This window comes from Epinephelus fuscoguttatus, linkage group LG9 (assembly GCF_011397635.1).
Source record: "Epinephelus fuscoguttatus linkage group LG9, E.fuscoguttatus.final_Chr_v1".
In the NCBI taxonomy this organism is placed as follows: Eukaryota; Metazoa; Chordata; class Actinopteri; order Perciformes; family Serranidae; genus Epinephelus; species Epinephelus fuscoguttatus.
This window is the reverse complement of record NC_064760.1, coordinates 20,152,480-20,163,462: the sequence shown is the minus strand read 5'-3', so window position 1 is coordinate 20,163,462 and position 10,983 is coordinate 20,152,480. Positions and strand designations below refer to the sequence as shown.

General features: G+C 41.5%; 2 protein-coding genes across 2 annotated transcripts; one reads left to right on the top strand and one right to left on the bottom strand.

Moving 5' to 3' along the window:
* Nucleotides 1-89: 89 nt before the first annotated feature.
* On the top strand, nt 90-4,008 carry zbtb3 (zinc finger and BTB domain containing 3). The gene is made up of 4 exons (XM_049586211.1): nt 90-144; nt 490-625; nt 1,574-2,394; nt 2,563-4,008. The coding sequence occupies exons 3-4, from the start codon at nt 1,577-1,579 to the stop codon at nt 3,620-3,622; spliced, it is 1,878 nt and encodes a 625-aa protein (XP_049442168.1). The 5' UTR covers nt 90-144; nt 490-625; nt 1,574-1,576; the 3' UTR covers nt 3,623-4,008.
* Nucleotides 4,009-4,144: 136 nt separating this feature from the next.
* Nucleotides 4,145-9,928, bottom strand: rnaseh2c (ribonuclease H2, subunit C). The gene is made up of 5 exons (XM_049586212.1): nt 9,853-9,928; nt 9,243-9,397; nt 8,486-8,598; nt 8,259-8,378; nt 4,145-7,895 (listed from the first exon to the last, which is right to left on the bottom strand). Exons 2-5 carry the CDS (start codon nt 9,394-9,396, stop codon nt 7,872-7,874), a joined length of 411 nt encoding a protein of 136 aa, XP_049442169.1. The 5' UTR covers nt 9,397; nt 9,853-9,928; the 3' UTR covers nt 4,145-7,871.
* Between the last annotated feature and the right edge of the window lie 1,055 nt (nt 9,929-10,983).

Here is a 10,983-nt window from a genome sequence, read left to right as displayed (position 1 = left end):
ACGTTTGGTCTCCCACACTTCCTGATTGTTCTCGCTGTTCGCCTGTAGGTGGCACTGTGGCGCGCGGAGCTGCGGTGTCCCCCGGCACCACCGAGGAATAGCTGCATTTTGTCCTGGAAGAAAACAGACAGCTGCTGCCTACAGGTAAGAAAATATTCATCTTATGTATGAGAAATATGACGAGTCGCATCTCAGAATTTGTACTGGCTATGAGGACGTCATCTCACAACTCGTGTCGATATATTGAAACACAAAAGCTGCGGTTACTGGAGCTCCTGGAGCTGGGATTTTACACAGAGGCTGAGCTAAGTTGGCTAACTGATGTTAGCATAGTTGAGCTGGAGCTGCCTGTTCTCTGCCTCTGTCTTTCTGGATTCACAGTCTCGCCATTTGGGATAATTTGGGTTTTTCTTTAATACATTTCAGGCTGTTTGTCATGTTTGTTTTTCACGTGCATGTCCTTGACTGTCGTCTTTGTTCAACATTAAGATTCAGCTCTCAGACAAAGCTGCCAGTGGACTGAAGACTTCGGGCAGGTCACCATGGAAACGTAACGTTAGATACGTTAACGGACTCTCAACTGTCAATAAACAGTGTTTAAAGAGAGAAGTCAGCCCTACCTAACGTAAGTTCCCTGCTTTTTATGTGGACTTATTCTTTTATAAATTGTGCCCTAAAATATTTTTTCTTTTTAGTTGTTATACACTGCTCAAAAAATTTAATTGTAATTTAACTTTTAATGTAAATAGGTTGCCAGAGTGCATAAATAGCATCAAAATAGAGCTTGTTTATCAAAAAAAAAGTGCCAGGGGAGGATCCTTTGACAGAGGTCCCAGTGTCCTGAAATACCAGAAATGCCTTACCCCAACCGCTGGGGGTAGATAAAGTGCCCCCTCGGGTGTTCTTCCTGTGGAGAAAACACAGTGCAGTGCCAGTGACTGCACTGATTTCTAGAAAACTGTTGCACACTGGTGCCTTATTGCATCCAGCAGGTGCTTTTTTTTCACTGCTGCTCCTCAGTAATCTGAGTCTGCCACTGAAGCAGGACTAATGCCAAGACCACAGGCAGTAGCTATACAAACCATCCACTGTGGTGAATGCTTGTTTATAACCTGTGTGCAGCTCTCAAGGATGGTAACGCTGATGTACCTTGTAATATTAGTTGTTGAAAATACTGACATTATTAGCTCTCTTTCAGTTCTTCTCAAATACCAGATTGTTGTTCAGTAGGTCATACAGCACCCCTTAATAATGGGACTATTTCTTCCTTCTTGTAAGATTAACTATCTACATGGTAATATGCCTGGGTGGAAAAACATGGGGGTTGTGATTTAGATGAAATGACTCTCTATGGATATTTCCTCAATAGATTTGTGTCATTATTTTCCAAAGACAAGACTTGTTAACTACCCAAAAATACCTTTCAAGATACCTGATACAGCTGGCCACATACCTGTGTGTAGTGATTTGTTTCAGTGCTGCTGTCACTGACATAAATCACTACAGACAGCTCTGTAGCCATTGTCTCTTTATGTCTCTGCTTTCTCTCATTTGGATTGTCTCTGTTGCTCAGGTGATGGAGTTCCCGCAGCATTCCCAGCAGCTGCTGGCAGCTCTGCGTTCACAGCGCCAGCGGGGTTTCCTTTGTGACTGCACAGTCCTGGTGGGCTCATCCCGTTTTCTGGCTCACAGGGCTGTTCTGGCTTCCTGTTCGCCTTTCTTCCACATGTTCTTCTCAGACTCTCCAGGGGTCATTAGTGGAAATGGCACCAGCAGCTCTGTCACACTCGACAGCGACATTGTCACGGCTGCTGCGTTTGGATTGCTCTTGGAATTTGTCTATGAAGGCGTGCTGCAGCAGGGTGAGTCTCCACCCGTGGAGGACATATTGGCGGCTGCAAGCTTTCTGCACATGAACGAGGTGGTGAGAGTCTGCAAGAGACGATTGCAGAGACGAGGACCTCTGGCTGAGGCAGACAGCACTCGATCTGAAGAAAGCGCTGGTGCAAGGAGGGCAGTAGAAACAGGAAGAGGGGGTGGGGGTGACGGAGGAGAAGAGCCTGTGGTGGCCTTGGCAGGAGATCATTTGAATCCAGTTGCCATGGCAGCGCCACTCTCATCAGAGGGAAGTCAGTTGGAGCCTGTGAAGTGTGAACGGAGGACTGGTGGGGGGTCATCAGAGGCACGAGTTCAGACTCCTCTGAGCCCTGACCTCGCTGATACCACGCAGCCAGGCATGGACGCCCCTCCTCTGCCCCCATGTGGAGAGCTTGTTCAGGATGTCATCACAGGTCGGTCTGCCCCTGCCTCAGGGGGACACGCCAGGCTGGGGACTGGAGCTCCTGGAGAGGGGTCAGCTCTCTGTAGCCCATGCAGCACCACTGAGACATACAGGTGTGGGTCTGTTTTGAATTTTTAAACTTATTTAACTTGGAAAAAAATAAAGGTTGTTGCTCTGTATCGCAGTGGACTTCTTATGGTTTGTTTCTTTGTTGTTGTTGATTTGTTACTAAAAAGCAGTTTACAGTATTTCTCTTTTTCTTGCTTTCTTTCTTTCACCAGCCACAGCAGTAACCAGCAGCCTTCCTCGTCTTCTTCCTCCCTGGTGCCAGTGAGCCAGGCTAGTGGTCGGTCAGTAGTTGCTTATTCCCAGTCAGGACCCAGCCCCCAGCAGGACGCACCCCGACTGCCACACAGTGACTATGTAAGCAAACCCTCAGAGGCTGACCACAGAGGTACATCAGGCAGAGGACAACAGATGGTCATGTTAATCCAGCCATCAGCACTAACTTCACATAACCCAACGCACTCGCCACCACTGCGTGCACTTCCCCAGATTCGAATCCATAGCGCTGTGTCGCTCCAACGCCAAAGCTTGGACTTCCACTCTGCTCCTCAGAACCAAACCCCGAAGGCACCTGAGGGGAATGTGGGAGCTTCACCCACTGCTAGAAGTGAAAGATCTCACCCTCCTATGGGCAGAGCGAGGACAGACAATGATGATGGAGAGAATGTGAAAGTCAAAGTGGAGGCCATTGTTATATCTGACGAAGAGCTAGAGGAGGAGAGAGAGGAAAGTAGAGAAAGAGAACAAGTGATGGAAGTAGAAGATGAGTTTGAAGAAGAAGAGGAGCTGCACAGCCCTCAGTTTCTCTCCTCCCACCAACAGGGCCTCTTACAAATGACCTCCCATTCAAATGACTATTCCTTCCCCCTCTCTCCCTCCTCTTCCTCCTCTGGTGCCGGGCCTTCCTCACAGGACACTTCTTCCTTTGCCCACATTCCTCCGTCTGCAGCTCAGCAGCATTCAGACCCTCCTGCCTACTTCCAGGACTTCCAGGACTCTATGGGGAACTTTGTGGAGGACGTCCCCACATGTGGAGTATGTGGAAAGACTTTCTCATGTACATACACACTAAGGCGCCACGCCATCGTGCACACACGCGAACGTCCTTATGAATGTCGCTACTGCTACCGGAGCTACACGCAATCGGGCGACCTGTACAGACACATACGCAAAGCTCATGACCACACACTGCCAGCCAAACGCAGCAAGGCAGACGGGGACCCCTCACTGCCACCACAGCCGCCCCCACCACCACCACCACCACCTCTTAGCTAACACACACCTACACACACTACTGTATTTCTATACTCATGCACACATACATACCTAAACTTTAACTTAATAACCAAACTCTAATTCTATATTCAAACCTAAATTGAGCAGAGCTGCAACAAACAGTTCATTTTCAAATGAATTTGTTGGTTCTTTTCTCAATTATTTGTTTGAAATATAAAGTTATTAAAAATGTCACACATCACAGTTGCCCAAAGCCCAAGGTGACATCTTCAAATGTGTCAAAATATTGTCTTAATATTTTCAAATTTGCACCCTGCAGACACCCAGGCCTTTATAAGTACAGAAATACAAGAACTCACACACAGAGTAAACACCAGCGATGTGGCAGTGACATCAGCGTTCATTCATTAAACACTTTATATTCATGTGTGACTGTTGTGTCTCTTAACCCTAAAACTGATCTGATTTTATGCTCATGTACCACTCTTTTTTAATTTAAGAGGCATTTTGAGGCATATGTTTGTAATAGTTTTAATACCTTTATAATAATGTTATAATATTAATCTTTTTAAGCATCAAGCATTTTTAAGCATTTTTCAAAATTCACGTGACAAAGTGCTTCACAAGGCAGCAAAAAAACAGAAAAGTCATTAAATCATCAGGTTAAAAAAAACTGATAAAAAACAATGTGTATTGAATCCAATACAGTGTAGGAAAGGGTAAGAATAGGAACTTGTTAAGGAAATAAAAGGCAGTTGAAAGGAAACTGAAACTTAATAAAATTGGAAAATTCTCTCTGATTAAATTATTTTTTAAGAAAAATAAAGACCTCCTCCAATGAAAATGTATTACCCTTATAACTTATAAACCTTATTAATATGTCAATATGGTGTTTTTAAAATACTATTAGACATATGAGCAACATAAGCAGATCGGAGAACTACAGTGACAGTCTCAAGAACGCACATTCAGACTGCCAAGGTTTGTTGCATCACAAACCTAAGGAGCCAATCTCCTCACAGGGTGAGGCTCTTCATATCGTTAGCATAACGCTACTGGGAAATTAAACGATTGTTATCAGAGGAGGAGCCAGGTTCATTTTAACTTGTCAGAGCTGTCGATGGGGAACATGGTTTATGTAACATTAGCAGGTGCGCTCGAGCTGCAGCTGGGTGGCTGAGGGGTGGCTGGAGATGGTGGTAGGGGCCAGTATGCATATTCATAGATCTGCACATACTAAATAAGGCAAATGTATAAAATTAAATCTAAGCCATTTTAAGGCATGAAGGGAAGGGATTTTTTTCACGTAATTCTGATGAATAGAAATTAGTTTTGGGGGTTTAATCAATGCTTGAAGAGGAACTTTAAAAGAGTTTACAGACTCAGCTGATCGGATTTCCTCGGGCACAGTCCTGGCACATTCCAAGTGGGCTAACATGACATTAACTTAGGGCTTATTGGTTGGCTCCAGAGCAGAGTTAGCCAATGAAATTTGACTAAACACAGGGTAAAAGTTGCCGGAGCTGAAAAGGAGCTGCTTCGCATCACATTTTTGTTGTCCTATCACACGACTCCTTGGTTATGTCACCAGTTCACCTGTGCTTTAAGTTGTAACAATGGTAACCACTACTGTCAGAAACCTTAAGTACCTAGCACACTAGCTAACTTAATGAAAACAAGAATAGCAACATTTCCTCTATTTGCTGCTGCTGGAAAAGTTAAAACACTAGATGTTTACTTTTCATTCTTTTAGCTGTTTTATCCCTTTTTGATGTTTTAGCCCCGTCTCAAATAAAGCCCTGCTACTGGTGACATTTTAACACTGCTGCTAGTCCTGGGCTGTGCAGTGTGAAAAGCCCTAAAGGTCAGAGATATAGCTAGAACAGAGGCCATGAAAAGCCTTAAAATTGATCAGTAACGTCTTTTTGGTTCTGGCAAGTAAAGAGGCAGTGGCAGTGATCCTGGCGTGATGAGGTGGAGGCGTGTAAAAGTTTACATTGTATTTTTTGAAATACTTCTAACATGGTAAAAACATGGTTGCACAAGCACCGTGGTGCTGCTCAAAACTAAAATTGCTGTCAAACGAGGAGCCAAGATTTCTTTATCATTACTCATACATTTGTATGAGTATAGAAAATCATCAGACACTTCATTGTTGTAAGAAGATTCAGTAATGTTAAAAAATGTTTCAAAGAGTTGTGTGATATCCTTCACTTTGTTCGCTATATTAACTCTGAACACAAATAAGGGAAAGCTGTTGCATTTTAAGTTGATCAGTTACATGACATGTAATCTGTACGACTGCCTTTTCAGTTTGACTCTGTGCCAGCAAAGTTTGACTGACTGTAAATGTAGTAGTGTTGTACTGTCTGGTGTTTTATTTACAAAATGAAACCTGCACAAATTTTAAAATTATTATCAGAGAGTGCCATTTTATAACTTGTAGTACACAGGGTTTTCACTCACTTTTACCTGTCAGAACAATTACTTTACTTTTCTGTGATACTGTTCTCTATTTCCATGACTTAATTTAAGTAGTGTAAATGGGTGTGCCTGTATAGCGATACAGCCATACATAATTAAACACGCACTTCCCAGGCATTTCCACTTTACTCGCTCATTAGAAATTACTGGCGCCAACTAGCTGCCAATAGGCCAGACCGGCACATACGGGTCCTCTGCAAAACATCAGGGCCACGCCCCTTTTTAGAGGAAAGATAACAAAAGATCCTGTAAGTGTCAGCACAATTTGATGTGTTTGAATTATAATTCATTCATTCATTCTGTATGTATTCATTTCTTGTTAAATAGGCATTTCTTTTATGGGCATGTCTAATAATTGTTTTGTGACCTTGCCTGAACCTGAGCATTCACGATACCTTGTTAAATTAAGGGTGATCGCCATCATGTCCCTTCACTCTTTCCACATCCAATTGAATTAACATATTTGATTGAATCCTCAGGTATCGTTTGGCCAAGTGTAAATCTCCAACGTGTAAGTCAAATGTTCAATCTACAGGCTGAGATTTACTGTAGTTGGAGACAGTCTGATGACTGTACTGCAGCAGCGTCCTACTCAAGCTAACGTTAGCTACCCATCAGTAGTAACTGTCGCTGGCATCATTTAGCAAGTTTCCACACTGACAGTGAATTTTCAGGAATCTTATGTGCTTAAAATCTCATTGTAAAAGCCTTAGTTAACCCTCAACACTACAGCTTTTTGGAATTTTTCTATCTCTATCCTGATGTGACTGCATTATACTTTCCAACCAAAAGGAGGCGCAGCCTTGAAGATGACGTGATGCCAGTCTGGTCTATGTACTACTGTCAATTCTGTTAATTCCAAACCATTTCCAGGCCCTGAAATGCATTTTATCTAATTTCATTACATTTCCAGGAATGTCATGACCATGGAAATCCGGAATACAAGCTTTTCCTTGCATCAGTTTTAATGAAGCTGCTTCATCAATAGCAGATATTCACACTACTCTGTATCTGATGGCGTAGAAAATCAGCTGTGCCAAATGGCCTTTACTTTCCCTTATTTCTTTGAAAATTGCAGCAAGAAGTCTGATGAGGGAGAGGCAACTGGCCCAGAAATATTAAAGTGTCAGCCATGCAAACTGAAATTGACAACCCATCAATGCATTTGTGGTAGCTGTCCACAATTATATACAAGCGTTTACTGTAAAATCAGCCAGATTCTCTGATCACTATGGCTTTCTTATCATACTTATGTTTTTGCCACATATTTCATCGAGTGTTCTGGGCGTTCTCCGTCAGGGTTAGTTTGGGGATCTACCCTTAATGTGTTTGGCATTTCTTACTGCCCATGTGACTTCTTTAAATGTTTAAATTTAAACTTTAAATGTGCCTAAATGACTGTTTGACACTTTGGAATTTGTTGTCCTGCACCATTTCTACAGTTTCTGTATGTACTGATGAAAACTGACTGGTATTATCACGCAAATTGAAGCATTTTGGATATTCAGAAGGGACGGTTCAGTCTGTGATCATTTCCAAGACTTTCATGGTAGCCAGTGTGCAAAATCTAAATGTTACCTTGTGAATACACTGTTGAGTAGAAACAATGTGGAGGTATTGTTTCAGTGAATCATAATCACACTGGTTGTTCAGTCAGCAGTATCTTTTATTTTCCTGTGTTTCACTACAAAAGAACATATACAAAAATATAAACATTACATCTGTTGCTCATTACTCTGCTATAGTAACACTGAATAACACTCGTTATAAGCCTTTCTTTCACTGAGTGTGGCCAGAAACCTCTTCAGTCTTCCACTGGCCCGTGGATCTGTGAAGAGACAAAATATCAATATATTATCTCCTCACAACAAAACCTAAAAATACTGTCAAAAAATTACTTAAATGTGGAACCCTTTCTGGAATATAGAATTAACAAAAATAGTGATGGTGGTTTAAACATCAATTAATCTTGATAACTCTGATCATCCTGTGTAATGAGACATGTCACTGATCATGTGATGTTGATTACACTGAGAAAAAAAATTGAATCTCTGGGTGACACAGGTTAGTCTTGTCTTTCATTTTAAAAAAGCATTTTTTTAAAGCGTCTGGTTGTCACTGTAAGCAATAATTTGTTCTTTATGTCTTGTCTGGTTAAATAAAGTTTAAAAAAAAAGTCAGCTGAACTCACCGCCTCAGCCAGCTCTGGCCAATCCATCGCCATCACAACTGTATCGTCTGAGTTCGGAGGCGTCTCCAGGTTCCAGTAGGTCAGCTTGTCAAACACAGAGGTTACCTTCACTGTTCTGTCCTAGAAATACACACACATAATTTACCATCATGTAGACATAGTAACAAGATATGCTGGTAAACTTAAATAGTTTTTGTGACGTGAAAGATGACATCAGTAATGTTTACCTCTTGGTCTGAGCCGGGCTTGTTGATCTCTTTCAGCACCAAGCCAGTGTAGCCATGTGGACAGCTGAGCTCCTGTCCCTTCAACCCACGTCCTCTGAATGACACTGTCTTTTCTGAAATGAGTAAAAATACAAAAAGGTCTGTTGTTAGAGACAGTTTTCCTCCCACACTAAAAATTACTGTGGGATAAAATGTGAGATACACCTTTTTATATCAATGTAATGTGACAACTTGGGAGTCCTAAATTGAAACATCCTAAAACGAGTCCAAAAGCTGTGGATTCTAAATTTGGCATGGTCATGTTGTTTTGATTTATTTGTACAGAAAAATAACATATACCCTCTCTTATCACGATGAACTGGGATCTTTCTGAGAACTAGAACCAGTACTAATTAGCACAAAAATTCTGGACTGGATACCCATCCCTATTGACATTGGATGCAAATGTCCCATACTGGAACCAGTAGTTACAGTGTAAAGCAGCATGGTTCAAAACCAGTGGAAGTTTGTCATTCTGACATATTCTCCAGGCAAGACTATCCAATTGAAACATGATCCTAAACCTAACCAATTCCCTGCTCTTCTGAATCTTGAGATTAAGATTTGAGAAAAATAATCTTGTAAGAATTAAGTAAATAGTGATCATTTGTGTGATTATTACTATGGGCTTTATCTCCACCACTGTTTTCAATGAACTGCAAACTGTACCATTAACAATAATTAGCTTTCTATCTACTGGTAGAGAGGCTGACTGTACCTAGTTTGCCATCTTTGGTGGTAGCAGTCAAGTACTGTGAGACCGAGGCCAGTCCACTATGTTCAATCTCACAGGGCATCAGCTGGACTGGGACCCGCTGTGCTTGGCCCACAGATGACACAAGGACACGAGTCACACTGGTGTTACAGGACATCCTGCAACCAGGAGACAGGAAAGGACACACACATGAATAACAACATATTACACACCTGTATTCTGTGTAAACCTAAAATTTATTGCTGTGATTTGAGACATATGAAGGTAATCTCTAAAGTATCTACTGGCTCTATCGAGGAGTATATTACTAACTGTAAATACAGCACAGACAGTTTGTTAAAATGTAGTTAAAAATATATTTAGAGAAAATAATTTTAAGGCTTTTCCTGACATGTTTTTCTAAAGAAATAATGTCAGTATCAGAAGCTGTCCCTTGTTAAGTGAGTGCTTGTTTATGGTGAAGCTGTGACAACTTTCCCTGAAATAAACAGCATGCTTCCTCTAATAAATATTTCGTCATATCTGCATGTTTCATCTGTTTCTCATGAACATTATTAAACATGCTGTCAAGCGACTTAAATATCGATTTGAGAAATATAACTCCCAACATTACCTTCCAGCACTTTTCCAACTTTTTCTGTAAATGAAACGTAATATTGGAGCATTTCCGGGTAGCGCCGGTCGCTGCGTGTGATTGGACGAAAGCGTCTTCTTCTACGCTACAAGACGTTTTGGCGGGTTTTTTCTGCTCCGCCAGAGGATGTCGCCCCCTCTTGGTGAGAGATTATTGTACTTTTTAGTTTCTTCCTTTATATTCTCAGCTCTCGTTATTCTTTTTTTTTTATCCACCCTGTACGTAAAGCCATTATCTTTATTAAACATTCTTTTATACAGATTTTATACATACATATATCTATATATTATATATTAAAGTGTAATGAATAATTGGTCACAAACAGTGGCGTAAGGATGTTACAACTGACCCTAGTGCACGCTATCATGCATGTATTGTCTTGACACAAATGGAGACTTGACATTGGACAACATCAGCCCACATATTACCCAGCAATCATCACTGCATATCTGACAAAAATATCAAAGAAAATGTATTATTTGATAGAATATTTTTTCATGGTGTTATTTATAGATTTTACAGCTTGTGTAGAAAAAGCATCTAATTTAGATAGCTCCTGACTATTTAAAAAAATGAACATAAAAAAGAAAATCAGGGGGCGTCGGTGGCTAAAGTGGTAGAGCAGGCGCCCTATATACATGGCTGTTGCCGCAGCGGCCCGGGTTTGAATCCAGTCTATGGCCCTCTGCTGCATGTCATCCCCCCCCTCTCTCTCTCCCCCTTCACACTAATCTGTCCTGTCCATTACAGGCAAAATAGCCAGAAAAAAAACCTTTTTTTTTAAAAAAAAAATAAAACCATGACATAAATGGGCTTGCCTTGTTGAGGACATATATGGCAAATGGCACCATTTCTGGAATTAGCAGTGTTTTTAATTGTTATTCCTGTTTGAACACAGATAAATATATTCAAGGAGGCAATCAGAATTACCTGCAAGAGCCCACTCTCTCTGCGGGCCCCTCCACCCCACGGACCCCAGTGCAACCACACTGCCTCTATATTTATGCCTCTGGTCACAAAACATTTGTATCTGCACTTTCAGCCATTCATGTATGCTCTAATACACTTATCCTGGTCAATGTCACAGATATTTCTGCACTTTCCCCCTGT